This window comes from Mugil cephalus, chromosome 18 (genome assembly GCF_022458985.1).
Source record: "Mugil cephalus isolate CIBA_MC_2020 chromosome 18, CIBA_Mcephalus_1.1, whole genome shotgun sequence".
NCBI classification, from domain to species: domain Eukaryota; kingdom Metazoa; phylum Chordata; class Actinopteri; order Mugiliformes; family Mugilidae; genus Mugil; species Mugil cephalus.
This window is the reverse complement of record NC_061787.1, coordinates 4,948,679-4,965,655: the sequence shown is the minus strand read 5'-3', so window position 1 is coordinate 4,965,655 and position 16,977 is coordinate 4,948,679. Positions and strand designations below refer to the sequence as shown.

The 16,977-nt window shown below is 42.1% G+C and overlaps 1 protein-coding gene across 1 annotated transcript in view; it reads right to left on the bottom strand.

The window, feature by feature from the left end:
- Positions 1–16,977, bottom strand: part of rttn (rotatin) — a 43,782-nt gene extending 26,805 nt beyond the window's left edge. The window contains exons 1-24 of the mRNA XM_047568790.1: positions 16,807–16,977; positions 16,355–16,542; positions 15,908–16,097; positions 15,701–15,799; positions 15,510–15,600; positions 15,196–15,310; positions 13,514–13,664; positions 13,050–13,218; positions 11,292–11,488; positions 11,062–11,177; positions 9,976–10,134; positions 9,681–9,893; positions 9,473–9,585; positions 9,244–9,370; positions 8,781–8,906; positions 7,606–7,722; positions 6,873–7,012; positions 5,288–5,459; positions 4,002–4,101; positions 3,576–3,661; positions 2,830–2,947; positions 1,721–1,817; positions 1,567–1,632; positions 1,293–1,484 (exon numbers count right to left, since the gene is read on the bottom strand). Coding sequence (XP_047424746.1) covers positions 1,293–1,484; positions 1,567–1,632; positions 1,721–1,817; positions 2,830–2,947; positions 3,576–3,661; positions 4,002–4,101; positions 5,288–5,459; positions 6,873–7,012; positions 7,606–7,722; positions 8,781–8,906; positions 9,244–9,370; positions 9,473–9,585; positions 9,681–9,893; positions 9,976–10,134; positions 11,062–11,177; positions 11,292–11,488; positions 13,050–13,218; positions 13,514–13,664; positions 15,196–15,310; positions 15,510–15,600; positions 15,701–15,799; positions 15,908–16,097; positions 16,355–16,542; positions 16,807–16,837 — 3,173 coding nt within the window. The 5' untranslated portion in view covers positions 16,838–16,977. The remainder of the gene's footprint in view (positions 1–1,292; positions 1,485–1,566; positions 1,633–1,720; positions 1,818–2,829; positions 2,948–3,575; positions 3,662–4,001; positions 4,102–5,287; positions 5,460–6,872; positions 7,013–7,605; positions 7,723–8,780; positions 8,907–9,243; positions 9,371–9,472; positions 9,586–9,680; positions 9,894–9,975; positions 10,135–11,061; positions 11,178–11,291; positions 11,489–13,049; positions 13,219–13,513; positions 13,665–15,195; positions 15,311–15,509; positions 15,601–15,700; positions 15,800–15,907; positions 16,098–16,354; positions 16,543–16,806) is intronic.

Here is a 16,977-nt window from a genome sequence, read left to right as displayed (position 1 = left end):
AGAATACACCCTTCAATTTTCATTGACTAATCCATCTTAAACGAGTACTCGTCTCCCCAATCAAAGCACTGTACCAAATTTGGTTTCAGATGGATTGATCCATCCCATGGTGTGTTTCAAACGTCTTTGGTGTAATCAAGCTGGTTAAAACTCTGAAAGACATTCTCATTTGTTTGAATTAGGGCACATTAGAAGCAAATGAAGACAGATGAAACACAAGATGCCAAGACTCTGAATCTAATTCTTCATTTCAACTTCCCACTATGGAGAACGTTGTAAAAGAGTGATAGGCAGCTGGTTTCATGGTTAATTAAAATGATTCTGTCATTGAATAATCACCTACCTACCTACATACTTAGCTAAATAGCTAGCTACCTACCTACCTACCTACCTACCTACCTAGGTACCTAGCTAGATAGCTACCTACCTACCTAGGTACCTAGCTAGATAGCTACCTACCTACCTACCTACCTAGGTACCTAGCTAGCTAGCTACCTACCTAACTAGCTACCTATCTACCCATCTAGCTAGCTAGCTAGCTGCCTTCCTACCTAACTACCTACCTACCACCATGGCTAGCTAGCTACCTACTTATCTACCTACCTACCTAGTTACCTAGCTATCTACCTTCTTAGCTAGCTATCTAGCTAGCCAGCTAGCTGCCTGCCTACCTACATAGCTAGCTATCTAGCTAGCCAGCTAGCTGCCTACCTACTACCTACCTACCTACCTACCTACCTATCTCTCTACCTACCTACGTACCTAGCTACCTACCTACCTACCTACCCATCTAGCTAGCTGCCTATCTATCTAGCTAGCTAGCTACCTACCTACCTACCTATGTACCTTGCCACCTACCAAGTTACCTAGATATCTAGCTATCCAGCTAGCTGCCTACCTACCAGGCTAGCTAGCTACCTACCTACCTATCAACCCATTTAGCTAGCTAGCTACCTACCTACCTACCTATCTACCTACCTGCCTAGCTAGCTAGCTAGCTAGCAAGCTAGCACAAACTATACCAGAGGATGCTGTTTTGACTGGTTGTGTATTTAAGGCAACTTTTAACCTTATAAATTAAACCAACCTGAAATTTATTACAGAGTACGTTGACTTTCTACACGTGCTTCAAAAACGCTGCACAAAAGAAAGAAGATGTCCAAGTAGATGTTGTTAAGGTGGACGAAGGAGGGAGAAGTATTGGAGGCTGCAGCGTACAGTACGGACACGCACCACAGATGTGACGAGCTAAAATCGCACTAAAAGCACTAAAAGCACTACAAGAAACTCACTGTTCAGCATCACTGGCAGCGCCACGCAGCTTCTCCAGGAGGCTATCGATCCCTGAATGCCACGCAGTGTTCCAGGCCACCTGCAGCGCTCGCCTGGCAGGGCTAAGTGTCTGCAGGTCAGAGCAAGGAGCCAAGACGCAGCGGTACGGGCTGACGGCGTGATGAGTCGCTGCTTGCAATGGAATATTGAACCTTAACGACACAAAACATTAAAAACCTTTAACATGCTTTGATCGAAAGGGGAAATAAAATGTGGCTTTATATGTGGCCGTACCTGCGTGTTACTGTCAGTGGTAACGAGAAGGACGTGATGGTCGAGTCTGTGTTGGATTTGTCTGACCTGATGACAAAAAAAATAAATCAAATAAAATGTTGATTGGATGGCTGTTAATATTACAGTCACGGACAGAAAGAACAAATAAACTCACCATATTTCAATGCTGGCGATCTCATCAAACAGCAGTAAACTCATCAGGACAGCAATCTCACTTCCACTGGATTTGTTCTCCTTTAGTATCAAGGAGGCTATAATAAGGACACACAACAGAGTTTTCAGCAATTTGCATAATAACCTCAACTTCATGACTTGAATGTGAAACTCCATGAGAGTGACAAACACTTAAAAACTCATTTCAAATCTTGCTTTTGTAATGTATAAAAACATCTTCAATGTATTGTGCGTTTTTCTATCTAAATTACATTAATAGCATTACAACACAACTACACAAATAAACAGGAAATCACTTTTTATCATACACAATATTATTTAAAGTCTCAAAAAATGGAGGCAGAAGACGTTATCTTTCAGTCATATTTCAGAGCGCCACACGAGACCTGTCAATCTAAGCCTCCTGTGCACAGCAGGCCCCGCCCCTATCGCTGCTGAGCCAATCACAAGGCCGCATATTACACACTGACTCCGGCAGGTTCCCCGCTATTGGCCGAGAGCCTGTTCGGTCCCCAGGAGAAATCCTAGAGGCATGATGCAATATTAGCAGAAGAGAAGGTAACAGTAAATTAATATTTAAAGCTGTGTATTACTTTTACAGCTTAATATTTAATGCAAAATGTTAATAATAATGTGTATTTATTAACAGCACTAGGAAGAGTTTAATGTAGAACACATATAGTAGGAGACTTCTGGACTACAGGGAGCTGAAGACTGAACAGACTTGTCTAAGTTTATTTGTATTTTTTTTTGCATTTATTTAAAGAAAAAAATCCCTCTAAAAAACTAAAGTGAAAAAAAAAAAAAAAACAATGTGTCACTGAAACTCCAGCTACAAATCACGCAACAAATCGTGGAGTTGCTGCATAAGTTGTGACTAAAGACAAAGCTCTTCGCAGGGCGCTGGTGCTGAGCTGAGCTGAGCTCCGCGGCAACAAGTTGCATCACACTAATATGCCATTTATTACAGTGTGACAACACGGTTAAAAGGAGCATTTGCAGCAGTGGGCTGACTTGCGAACGTGGCCCCCGGGCTGCACAAACACAACGTGTATAGCTGTTGCTTAATGAGTTGTCTTGCGAACGTACCCCTGAGCAGAGTGAGGAGCAGGAGGTTGCGCTGTGCCAGGCTGTGCCTCAGAGATGGATCTGCATACACCAGCTTTCTCAGGATACATACACAAGGCTCCAGCAGACAATCTAAGCTCTGGGGTGGTGGAGGGGGGGGGGGGGGATGAAACAACAACAACAACAACAACAACATAGTGACTCTGTGTTTAATTGCAGGGTGAACACACACATTCTCTTTCCGTCTCCTCTTCTTCGGTGACTCACACAGATACGCAGATGTCTTTACTGTCAAATGTTTTGACTGTGCAGGTTGCAGGCGGCGGCGGCGGCGGCGGATAGTCGGGACAAATACGACCTGCAGACATTACTTTCGCAGACACGTCTGCGGCCGGGTAAAGTAGCCCCCCCCCCCGCCCCCCGTTCCTTCACCTCCGTGTGGTTAAAAAACTTGTTGGGACATTTACCCCCGGCAGTGAGTCTGATTCAAGGCCTGGGAATGATCAGCGGGCTGCGGCGACTAGAGGGCAAACATCACTGCTGACCAGGGCCTGTCTGACACTATTAACGCAGGTCATTTCATCCTTCTATCATCCACGCCTCAGTGGGTTTCCTCCGCGACCACTGGCAACACATGTACTCGCATAACCACGTGTAAACAAGGGCACTTACACAAACGGGAGCGCGAGTGATTCAATCTCCCGAGTTACACGGTTTGTTTTGTTTCACAATCCTTCGGCACACATCTAAAAGCTGATTGCTTTTACCTTGTTGCCATTTACGCTGCCCGTAATGAAGGAGACGACTTTGTCCGCCAGTCCGAGGTTCTTCAGAACCGGGTGCATTGATGCGTCTGAAGGGAAAAGAGAGGGAGAGAATACATAACGGTAAACATTTGCATAATTGTCGCCTATTTTCTTTGTTTGTCGGAAACATATGGTTGTGTGAAGACACAAGCTCTGCTGCACTTGCTGCAAATTGTAGTTTTGTCTAAAAAAAATTAACAAACAAAGTTTAAAAAGTAGGATTTTTTTTTTATTAAGTATACACAATACCACAATGTTGGCAATTAAATTGTGCGTGTAGATTTCTAGTGGTACTATTAGCTTCAAAGTATTAGAAATATATTATGATGCTATGAAACAGATGAGTTTACGACACTCAGCTCATTAGCTTGTCCAGACCTTTCTCACCTTGAAGCACGACAGAAAGCTGCTCTGCAGCTGATCTTCTCAGGGAAACGTCAACAGTGTCCGAGTGCAAGATGGAAAACAGCTTCTCCACCGACTCCACCTAGTATACATTAGAATAGATTAGGTTAGATTAGATTAGATTAGATTAGAGTAGATTAGAGTAGAGTAGGTTAGATTAGAGTACAGTAGAATAGAATAGAAAATAATAGAATAGAATTAGACGAGATAAGAGTACAGTAGAATACAATAAAATAGAATAGAATAGAATAGATTAAAATAGAATAGATACAATTAAATTACATTAGTACAGTAGAATAGAATAAAATAGAATAGAAGATTAGCATAGATTAAGATTAGATACGAGTACAATAGAATAGAATAGAATAGAATAGAATAGAATAGAATTGAATAGAATAGAATAGAACAAAATAGATATGATTAGATAGAATAGGTAGATTAGATTAGATTAGATTAGATTAGAATATAATAGATATGACTCAATTTGATTAGAATAGATACGATTAGATTAGATTAGTACAGTAGAATAGAATAGAATAGAAACGATTAGATAGAATAGATTAGACAGAAATGGTAGATTAGATTAGATTAGATTAGATTAGAACAGATACAATTAGATCAGATTAGATAAATACAGTAGAATAGAATAGAATAGAATAGAATAGAACAGAACAGAATAGATACGACTAGATAGAATAGGTATATTAGATTAGATTAGATTAGAATATAATAGTTATGACTCAATTCGATTAGAATAGATACGATTAGATTAGATTAGTACAGTAGAATAGAATAGAATAGAATAGAATAGAAACGATTAGATAGAATAGAATAGACAGAAATGGTAGATTAGATTAGATTAGATTAGATTAGATTAGATTAGAACAGATACAATTAGATCAGATTAGATAAGTACAGTAGAATAGAATAGAATAGAATAGAATAGAATAGAATAGAATAGAATAGAATAGAAAATAGATGCAGCACTAATGTACAGGTACTCAGCACCATACACACTATATAACAGAAAAACAAAATAAACTATAAACACAATATTTACAAGAATTATTAAAATAAAAAAAAATATGTGAATTGAAATAAGTGAATGTAAAAAAAAAGAGTGTTATCTGTCACATACAGATGAGGAATGGAACAGGCAGATGGCTTGAGGCAGGAAAGATTTCACACCGTGAAACACACCGTTATTATATGTGTGTGTGCATCTTCTTTTGTTTTCCTCTTCCTGATGTACGTGGGTGGACTCATACCTTCAGGACGGACTTGCCGCTGGTGTCAAGTGAGACGTCTAAAGGGTTTCTGAGGCAGTAGAGGTTTGGGAGAGAGGAAATCGTGGGTTGATCCAGGTCTGGTCTGGATGTGTTTGCCCCCTCACTGCTGGTTAGATGGGGCAGGATTTGTTGCACCGCTGCGATTCTCACACTGTTAACAATGAGTAATGAGAGAAATTAGGCCAAACTTTGTAATTCTTCAACATTTTTAACATGCAAATACCAACTGGTTGTCAAAAAAAATGGCCGGCACCAAAGATAAATCTATTAGCTGCTGCTGCTGCTGAAATCTTCCAGGCTGGTGTTAATTTCCATGTCTATCAATATTCATGGACTGGGACTGGGGGGGGAAGCTGTTTTACACAGGCCTCAAAGATCATTGAGATGTCTTGATGAGCACATCACCCGACAGCAACATACAACGGAAAAAACCGAGAGTTGTTTTTAAGTAACACGCAACGGATTGTGTTAAGTTTTGGTGAAACCAAAGGTGGAAACAACCAAAGGTGGAATCAGCACCAAAAAGTCAAAAGAAAAACATAGAACATCTGTAAATGGGCTGATTCATTACAGCCCCAGTAAGTGATGGTCATTGGTCAAAAGTGCTGCTGGTTTCAGAGTGGGAGGAGGGAGAAGACGTTCAGGTACGGCGGTGTTGGCAGGAACCAGGTGGATTATTTTAATTCTACTCCATTTTCGTCAATGTCTTTGGAGGAAAAGATGGAAGTTAAGAGACGGGGATCACATCAGCCAAACAATGTTCAAATATTCAACACATGACAAAATTGTTCGTTTTGTGTTTGTTTGAAAGAAATGTTCGGCTAATGTCAGGTGTAACCAACTTTTCTGTTTTCTGTGCCTGGTTTTTGGAGGAAACTGTGGATTTGAAACATTTGTCGGACAAAATTAGTCATAATTTATTTAATGTAGTTGGTACAGTGGTTAGTGACACTGGTTACCACGCGGGTAACATCTGGGTTCATGTCCCGGTGAGGATCTTAAGACTCAAAATAGAATTTTTCTCCATGTTGTAGAGTTGGTTGTCATAGGTTCAGTAAGTGAAGATTCTCAGCTAAAGCCACATAATTGAAGTTATTAAATTTTTTGCTAATATTTCACAAAAAAATTTTATTTCACTTATTTTGCATGAAAACACCAACACAAAATGTGTCCGTCAGTGAAATGTTGTGATTGTCAAGTTAATTGAGCGTCAAAGGGAACTGTTTCCTCTCTAGCATCGCCACCTGCTGGTCGTTTTTGGTTTTATCATTACATTTCTTTGTGTGTGTGTTTTCATCCTGTCATATTATATTCTTCTGCCTCCTCTTTTCATTTAATAAATTTGAGAAGTTGTCTTTGTTTTGGGTCGTATCTTGTCATTAACCACTGATGTAGGGCACTAAAAATGATGTAACTTTGTATTGTAGGTGAACTCAACGTCAAAGTCGTATCATAAGTACAACACACTCACACGTCTAATATGCACACACATCGCTGCAGACAAATAATAGCCCAAAACAAACCACAAACAGGGACAATGGAAAGACCCAGAGCTCAGACTCACGTGGGCTGTTTGGTGAAAAGAAGTCGCAGCGCTGCTTGTAGCTTGGCCGTACTCGGGAACACGTCGTCTCTTGCCACGTCCGTCATGTCACTTATCAGCAGGACACAGTTTCCCAGTGACTCTTCAGTGCTGGCGTAACCCTGCCACACACACACACACACACACACACACACACACACACACACAATTACGCACATAACGCAATTCCCAGACTGTCTTCACAGACAATGGCGCGAACGACGGGGAATTGGAGCTGAGCAGAGCAACAGTAAATAAAATATGCATCGCTTTGATTGCGGGTGGTTTCATTTCGTCTCTTGTTGACATGGTGGGCCCATCTCTGAATGGCATCCTTGAATTAAATCACACTTGACAGCCTAGTCAAAAATCTCATGTATATTCATGAAGAATTTCCTGGCTTTCTGTTGCCGGGATCTGAACAATTAACACAAGTTTCCACCCAGAAAGGAAAACAAATTAGACAGAGTATGAAAATGGGAGGATAACTACATTTTTGCAGTTGTTGTGGACCTGATAATACTCATTTTCGTAGATGTTTTGACGGTGCCATACATGTGATTGGCTGATTAGCTATTTGAGTTAACAAGCGATTGAACTGGCGTACCTAATAAAGTGGCAAGCGAGCGTATAAATGCAATAAGTTCCAAACGTGATGGCGCTTTACGAGCTCTGCCGTGCAATTACAACGCAGCCTTTACAGAGAGCACAACACCTGCAGTATGGGCATGACCGGGTAAAGTGCCTCGTTGAATCTGTCCCAGGTCGACGGCGTCATCATCAATCGTCCCTTGAGCAGAAATAGCAGGACATCCTTGGCGGCAGTGGTCACCTATAGATCACAGGTAAACTGCTGAATTCACACAAGGCAGCGCTGATAAAACATGTACAAGCAAGTGAGATGACGGATTTTTAAACATCTAAATTGCTCGACAGTCTGGGCGTGATTTAGAGTAATGGAGAATAAAAAAAATAAAATAAAAAAAAACACACGCACAAGGAAACTGTGCCTGTGGTTCTTTGGTTACTCCTTGAAACCCTGAACTGACGAGTTAAAGAAGTGACCAAAAAGACTTTCTATTAAGCCTTATTTCCCTTGGTACCAAGGTTTCAGTTGAGCTGAGACGATACTAAAAGGTGACCTGACAACATCACGGACCATTAACTGGTGGAACAGAATCACCTCTGAGATTGACACAAGTGCTCATGTTTGAGTGTCCAATGGAGGGGGGGTAATCTGCAATGGAAAACCAGCCAAGTAGAGGAAAGTACTAGAAATCTAAAGGGGTAAACATACAGGAAAGGACAAGAACCAATGTGGTGACACAATGGAATTTAAATAAAATCCAGTGAGCGGTGGGTGTTTAGTGTCAAATATTATTAATTTATGCTGTTATGATTTATGCGACAAAAAATAGCAATAAAACAACAATAAACAGAATATTTGTGATCGTTCCTCGTGATCCTTTTAACACTACAGTATTGTATGGCTAACGTTACTTCACAGTAAAGCTCTTAGCGTTAGCACCTTTTATTTAGCTACATTTAACTTCACTGAAATAAACTAAAACTAACTGAAACTGAGACCTTTTGTTATGTGGTAGTTCACATGGATCATTGTCGAGTTAAATTGCTCTTAATTTGATCTGATAATCCACATTTTTCCCGCTCTCGCTGTATTAACTGATACATTTCACCATGTTTTTGCCACTTGAGGGGGGCGTGGCCTCAGGGGGGCGTGGTCTCAGACTGCAGTGAAGTTAATGCATACCCTGTATATATATTCTATTGTATAAAGAGTCGAGTGTTATTGGAACTGAGGTCTAAAAGTTAAAGGTATTAGATGTATTTATACTGTTTAAGTGATATAAGTACACCAATGGCCTCTACCTTTTCCGAGGAGTCTTGGAGACCGAAGGTGATTATTTCATAGAGCACCCTGTGGTGGAGAAGGAAGTTGACTCCGGCACACGCTGCTGGATCCTGTCGTGACACATTCTGGATGCCGAGGCAGTCCTATGGGGTGTATGTAATCACACCAGAGAAGATTATAAATTATTGCCATCGTCTCACTTGTACTTTCAATCCACTTTAACTGTAGCTCTGCAAGGTCTCGCCGGTGATTGGTAAAACGAAAAGAAAGACTGATCTCAAATGTCAAGTGGGGATTTTATAGCACGACGTCAAAGAGCTCTCACTCATCCGCCTTGATCCTACTTATTTACATATGGATGATCCACCAAACAGACCCACATTAAGGCTGTATCTGACATATATATATATATATATATATTTTAGCCATGACCCTTTACACTCAGTTAAACAATGACTCTATACGATGGTTTGCTCTGACCTTGACCAGGTTTAAAGTGCATTCATATGTTTCCGTTCTGACGTCCAGTAAAGGATGGGACAGCAGCTTGAGGAGGAGTTTTTGGCTTTCAGTCTGGAGGAGGGGGCTGGGCTGGTCAAACTTCCACCTGAAGAGGAAGGAGGAAGAACGAATAATTCATATTTAAAACGGAGCAGAAAATGCGAATGACGTCATATTGCAAAAAGCCGATTCCAGAGTCTCATCTCACAGGTAAGAGCAAACGTGGACGCATTCTGTAACGACGGGCAAGTGCCCGTGAAACGGGAGGCCGTCTATGGCTTGGTCTGCCAGCTCCAGCAACTCCAACCAGTTCTTTTCGCCCTTCGGGGAGGAAGACACCACACGGTTTGAACGCACGCCTTCTTTCTAAGATGACTGCCGTCCCCATTTGAGCTAATGTGACCTGCAGCTTATACCTCAGCTTGAGCTTCTTTGAGGAAATTACAAGTGGATTCCATCCAGAGAGAGGCCCGGGTCACCCTCCTGTAGAGCTCGTGGCTGTCTGAGTTCACCTGCTCCAAGTAGGCCACTGCTGTCTCTTGCATGCTGGGTAATAATCCTCCCAATGACGAGTCCAAGCATAAGTGGAAAATAGCTGTAGCCGTGTTTTCTGGGAGGTTCTCACTAGCCTGTGTGAGAAATGCAGGAATATTAGCCTTCAGATTAAAAGAAAAATGTATACAATTACGCTATTTTGACACAAACACACACCTTCTCTGGAGGGAGGATGGTCTGCAGGAGTTTAACGGTGAATATGGCAGCGCCAGCGTAGGCCAGTCTGTGGTGAGTCTGGGGAATATCTGCTGAACAGCTCTGGTGGTAGCTCAGGATATCTCCCAGTAGTTCCATGCAGGCTTGCAGCTTCTCCTTCTAAAACACACACACACACACACACACAGAAACATAAACAACACACACACACACACATCAGTACAAGCGCATGTTCTCACATCGCGTGCATGTTCACACACTCCGACGCAGCCACTGGCTGGGCGCCAGGAGAAAAATTGTTCGTTCCAGGGGTTAGCGATGGAACGTAATCAGATTTCAGGGTTATTTTGGGATGAGATACAGATCCACCCCATCTCACTGTGAATAAATTGGAACAATCTATTCTGAGCCCACTTTGTTCTGGGTGCGGAAACTGAACAATAGGGGACGAACGCCAGCAGGGGGCAGTGCGTGCCTTGTGCATTTGCGCCGAGGCCGGCGTGAACGGTTCAGCCCCCATTCCCCATAGGGAAAAACCTAGAGGTCTGGCACACAAAAGCTGCTCTCCACATAAAGATGACAAAATAGTTCTCAGGCGGCACGGCTCTGGGCATGTATTAAACAGCAGAGGGCCACAGGGGCCTGGGCTTGACAAGTGTGTAAATCCCCTTGCAGAGGAACATACTCTTTAAACAGCCAGTGTGGATAACAAATGATTCTGCATGGTAAAAAAAAAAAAAAAAGGCACACCTGTTTAACGCAATCTATTTTGTGGGCGTAATACACATAATAAATGAAGACATATACAAACCCAGCAAAAAAAAAACCCTGGGGTAGAGACGAGGGGAGTTTGCATGTATGTGCAACAATCTCTTTGTAGCCAAGAGAAAGGCTTTGTAACCTCATATAATTCATTTCACTCAATCACACGCTCGCACGTCTCCTCGACAGTCGAGCACCGTGTGCCTGCGTGTTTTGTTGTCAAATTGTCTAGTGGCCGACGCAGTTCGTTTCCCCCCCCTTTTTCCCGGTGAAGTGTATCCATTCATCTACATAAGAGGCTTGTCATGAGTTGTGTTGACTTGCCAGCTCCATCCCCACCAGGCTGCGCTCGTCCCAGACCAGCTCGCAGACGCTGTCCCCGAGCAGGAGGACGGCGTCGCACAGCAGCTCCAGAACACGGTGGAACACGGGCAGACTTTCTGGAGAAAACAAAAAAAATATATAAAACAAGTGGCAGATTCTAGTAGATAAAAAGGGTGAGGGTGCATTTACACATATAATTCACCCCTTCACATTTAAAAACATCAACCTACCAGTTTTAAGCAGAGGTATGGCACGCTCCATGGTGGCTACAGTAAACTGAGCCACAGTCAGCTGACGTAGCTGCATCTCCAGGACGTCTTCGACGCCCAGGTCAGGCAGATCCACGGGGGCCACGTCTGCAGGCGAATGCAGCGTCTGTGCGGGGGCCTGGGCGGCTGCTGCTGCTCCACCTACGTGGGAGCTCCCACTGCAGGCGTCACAGACACGACAAGGAACACAACTGTACATTCATGATCGAACACGGCGGGTGACGCATCAGCCGTATAGGGATGCATCATAAAAACCTGAATATGCCATCACAGGAATCAAACCTGCTTTTTAAGCAGGGCAGCCCAGCGCCAGCCGCTAGAGGGCTCCTGGTGTTGTTCACATTTAACAAGAAGATCCTTCTTTCATTCTTTCTTTCTTTCTTCACACCGTTTTATCCTCTTGTGTGGGTTGTTGGTGTCACTAGCAATTTTATCGTTATCAAAGCCACAGCAAAAACCCCACTGTGCACAAATTCACAAAAAGCCAAAAGGACTCACTTTTCAGGTCAGATTAACAGAAGTGACTACAACGCTGAGTCACATCATTTCTACAAGAAAGGTAGACAGACTAACACCGTGTAAGCCTCAGGAGTGTGAGAGACGGCAAACTGAGCAGGTTCTCTGCTCGCTCTCATCGCTAAAACGATTACAACCTCATCCAAGGAGTTAATACGTAGACCACAGGCGCCCCCTAAGGGGTGAGCGGAGGTACTGCAGGGTCGGATTGCAAATTCTTTGGTTGATTAGACACTTTTTTTTAAATTTTCCCCCCACAAATTTAAATTTCTTTAAATACACATTAACGTGAAAACAACATATTTTAGTAATAATATATTTTCGGATAAATGCAGGCAGAAGATGCGTCACACTAGCTGAGACCTGTCAATCTAAGCCTCCTGAACGCAGTAGGCCCCGCCCCTATTGCTGCTGAGCCAATCACAAGGCCCCAGGTGAAAACCCAGATGTACGCTGCAACATTAGCAGAAGAGAAGCTAACAGTGCAGATCGCTACTGAGGCCAAAATGTCTGGTGATTTCTACTTTCAGCTATGTTCAAAGTTAAAACTTGAATTTGTCAATTATTTTCTGTCAATTATATTTACGACTGTTGCACAGCCACCATACCATAATCCACTATACACATGTTTGAAATAAAAAAAATGAATATTTGAACGTATTATTTCAACAGCTTAATGTTGAATGCATAAATGATATATTCATAAGTAACACTAGGTCGACCTTGCAGCCCATACATTGCCCCTCCCCCGCTAGCAGCTAGAAGCTAGCAGAGCGTAGGCAGCTGGTAGATTTGGAAGCCAACAGCAGCAACTCCCTTGAAAGAAGCTAGAAGCAAATGCACAGAACCCTTTTCTTATTTAAATGTGTATTAACGTCAGCAAAGACAATGACGCAACACCACTTATGTTCAAATATATTCAAAGAAATTACATGAATGAGAATTAAGTGCACTGAACCCTCTTTTTTTTGTATTTAAATGTGTTTACGACAGTTTCCATTGCTACTAACTCCTTTTAGCTGTTTATTTTGTCTCAATAAGAGTGTTAAATATTCTTTGAGGTGAATAAACGTTCATGTATTTTGGTTTAAATTGAGACTTCGTGTCATTTTTATCGTGTAAACGGATAAAAATAAGTATAACCTCCTGTTGCCTTTATTTAAAACGCATCGTTATGAGGCTTCGCCGCCTACATCCACACACCTGTTAGAAGCTGCGTCTCCGTCCTGGCCGTCTCCCCTGGCCCTCTGGCCGGTGCGACCCACCACGGACGGACGGGGAGAGCACTCGGCCCCAGGAGAGGAGGCCTGGGAACGCTGGTTCCCCAGAACCTCGTGGGTGTAAGAGAAGGACGAGTTCTGGGACACTGGATCTACACGGACACAAAACACGAATAAAAAAATGACATCCTTGCATATTTGTTGCCTCGTTTACTTCCCTTAAAAGTAATTAGGCAGTAAGATTTGAGTGGAAATAGTTAAATTTCTTGTGCTAGTGTCATTTTTTTTAAAAAAAAGTTGTAAATCATCCTCAGTCCAACCGAGTCACAGACATGGAACTGTAACATAAATGAGACACGCATGGAAAAATACTTGACTGTGGCTGTCTGCATTTAAAAAAGCCTTTAAAAAACTTGATGAATGAGGCTAACAAATGAGGCGCGCTACCTTGTTTTGCAGAGTAGAAGCTTGGATCTTGATGAAAGCGCAGTCTCTTCCTTAACCCCACACAAAGCTGCTGCAGGCAGGAAAGAGCCGGCAAGTGGAGGTAGCTGGCCTCACCTTCACCCGAACCCAGTCTCAACAGGGACAGCAGGTTCTGGAAGCAGAGGCGGATATCGGAGGCGTTCTTTTACTTTGAAGCCGCGTTACGGATGAACAGCTATTCAATTAGGATTTTATTGCAAGTTGGCAAATATCTAAACTGGCCAATATTCAGAGGTAAACCGAGACAGACAATCTACAAAGGCTGCTTTTAAAACAAGAATTCATTGCAGACAGCGACAGAAAAGTCGTAATAAAGTCTGGAAAATAAAAAAAGGCCAAGTGGAATTGAATTATTGAAGCTGCAATTTGTTCCAAGTTCAGATTACCTGCCCTCTGTGGTTAAAGTCACGTCTCTGAATTCAAGTCTTTTAATTTTGCTTAATAGCTCCGGCAACTCGAAGGAGGGGCGAGTAAAGCCACAATAAGAGAGGAACTTACTTGTAATTATATCTTTTTGATGATGAGATTGCTGAGTGACAGCGTGCTAATGCTACCCTGAGACCAGTGAAATTTAACGACCAATATATTAACCAAATACTAATGTTCACAGTGGCTCAGCGTCGCAAAATGAAGCCTCCTTCTTGATTATATCGCACATGCACTTTGTTGCTACAGAGATGCATGAAAGGCACGCATACCTGTTGAATATATAAAATGCCTTAGCTGTTGACGAAACTCAGCAAAACAAGGTTAACGTTTTTGCCAAGGATGCGGATGACTGTGTCCGGTTATAAAGAAAGGCCTTAGAGGAAAAGAGGCAAAACGCACCACAGAAGACTTCCACACCATTTATTTATTTATTACGGATCCCCATTAGTCCTCACCGCGGCGAAGGCTATTCTTACTGGGGTCCGAAGTCATGCACGAGCTACATCGTGACTGAACTCCATCCTCACCGCGATCTAGAACCTGCTCAAGCAAAGCAAAGCCTCCGCGGACTTCCACGACCTCCTGCAAGATCAGGGACGCGGAATTATGAATTGGTGTTTTTGTCCAAGGCTGCCGTTTGACAGGTTATTATTTTGACAGTGGTTTGAGTGAGCATCCTGTAAATCCATTATGAGTTAGTCATGCCAGCAACTCAAAACAGGACACTGAATAAAGAAAACTCAGGAAATGAGGGAGAAAAAAAAATATATAAACAAACCCTCAACTATTTTCTTTTCACTCTGTGACTGCTGGGGCATTCTGACTGAATCAAGCATTTTTAAGTCAAGATATTTCAGGGATTTGTCTGGAATATTACCGCTTCATTTGAAGGTGGCAGCAAGAATGTAAACTGATTAAAAAAAAAAAAAAGGAGCAGAGGCTTTGAAAGTAAAAATGATGGCACTGACAAATACCCTGTTTCAAGACGCTGAAGAAAATCAATGCACATTTGAGCTCAATATTATCTCAGATTCACAAAAACATTCAGAAGAAACCCATGTCACATGGAAGTTATTAAAATATACCTGTTATAATATAATAATGGAAACTGCTCCCACTACTGACCACTTCCTGTCTGATAGATTGGTGTACGCACATTTACAATACTTAATCTACCAGTGCAAGAACATGTATGTAACGTAATGTATCGGTACCTTTACAATGTTGGGCCTTTGCAGAAAGATCTCAGCGGGAAAGTCTTGCATAATTACATCACATAGAAGTTCACACGTCGTCCGCACCAAGTTGGGATTGCTGCTCCCCAGAGAGCTGTTTTTTAAGATTATTAAACAGTTTGAATACTCAGTAATTTAACATCAAACACTGTTGTGAAGCCAATTAAAACCAGAAGGTTTAGTGAAAAGGATAACAACTAAATAACAAGGCAAATCAGGTAAAATTACTTATCAAACCAAAGCATTTGTTTAAACAAAAAACCTAATTTAATATTATTCCCAGGCATTCTTACTTCTCATTCGATGAAAGTATGTGTCTGTCTGTATTTGTCAACGCCAGCCATGGAAACACAGAAAACTTCAGACATCTCACAGACTCATGAACTGCGCGACAAAGATAAAGATAGAGATATTTATGAGCAACAAAAATAACATCCATATCCTTAAAGGAAAATGTAAGGGCATATTTTAGAGTAAGGGGCACCTGCTATCCTCTGAGGCACTACGTCCGCACTGCTTGGCGTGCTCTTGTGGAAATAACCCATCTTAGGCAAATTCTCCTCAGGTGAAACAACTGTTGCATCTGCAGCAGAAACACGAGTAAAAGGACAATATATCACACCCCAAACTTTCAGTCATTTTTCTTTTTTTCAAAGAGACTCTAAACACAAACAAATGTTTGGCTCAGCACCTGTTGGAGTTGTCTGATGCGGTCCATGCGAATAGACAACCGCACGACTAGGGAGTAGCTCAGGTAGCTGGAACAGCTGGTCCAGGGTCCCATCAATGACAGCTCGCAGTCTGGGCTCCACGTTTGGTGATAGTTGGGTGAGAAAGTCTACGGCGTTGACGTCTCTCAGCATCTGTGCTGCGCTAGGATGCTTTGAGGACAACGTTACACAATTATTTTTTTTTTAAAAAAAAAGAAAGAAAGGAAAAGCTTGTTATATTGTTGCAAACCTCTGCAAACCACATTTTGATCCCGTTTGGTAAAACCTTTATGGGGCGTGGAACCATATTTGGTAACAAAGGTTTAAAGTTGATTATCAATGTGATGCTCAGTTGGTGGACTCATCTTCTCTACCCACTCTGATCTAAATCTAACACTGTATTTACTGTCTGCATGCAGTTTATCTACCTTTGATAAAGCTAAAAGCAGTTCGAGGACCTCCTCCTTCATGGGCACCTCGGGGAAATTGAACCACTCCAGGAGATGCACAAACAGCATCTTTTCTTGCACAATGTCGCAGACGGAAATCAGGGAATGGTCCAGCTTGCACAAGATGCTCTTCAATGCACGAACTCTTATCTCCACCAAAGAGTGGCCTGAGATTTGTAGAAGACAAAGTATTAACACTAAAACATGCATCACAACAGACTTGGCAATAAACAAGCTGGTTAATGAAGTAGAAGTTAGCTACATGGATTGACTTCCGTTCGTAAGATAAAGTTAGCTACACTCATCAGCTGTGATAACATTAGTTCGACCAAAAACAATAAATATAAGGGATTTAATTAAACTTAAAGAGAGTAATTGTTATTAGCTGTGGTGCATGCGGCTACAGATGCTTCGCTAAGAGTTCAGCTCACCTATTTTCCTGATTATGGAAGATAGCTCCATGTTCAGGAAATATTCTAGAAACTTTCCCCGTTGTAAAAGCTTAACAGTGGATCGAGGCGGCTCCTCTGTCCAGTGAGTGGTTGTCTGCCAGCGTCATATCAACAAAGTCTCCCCGGGTTTGTTTTCAACAACCGCGCCAG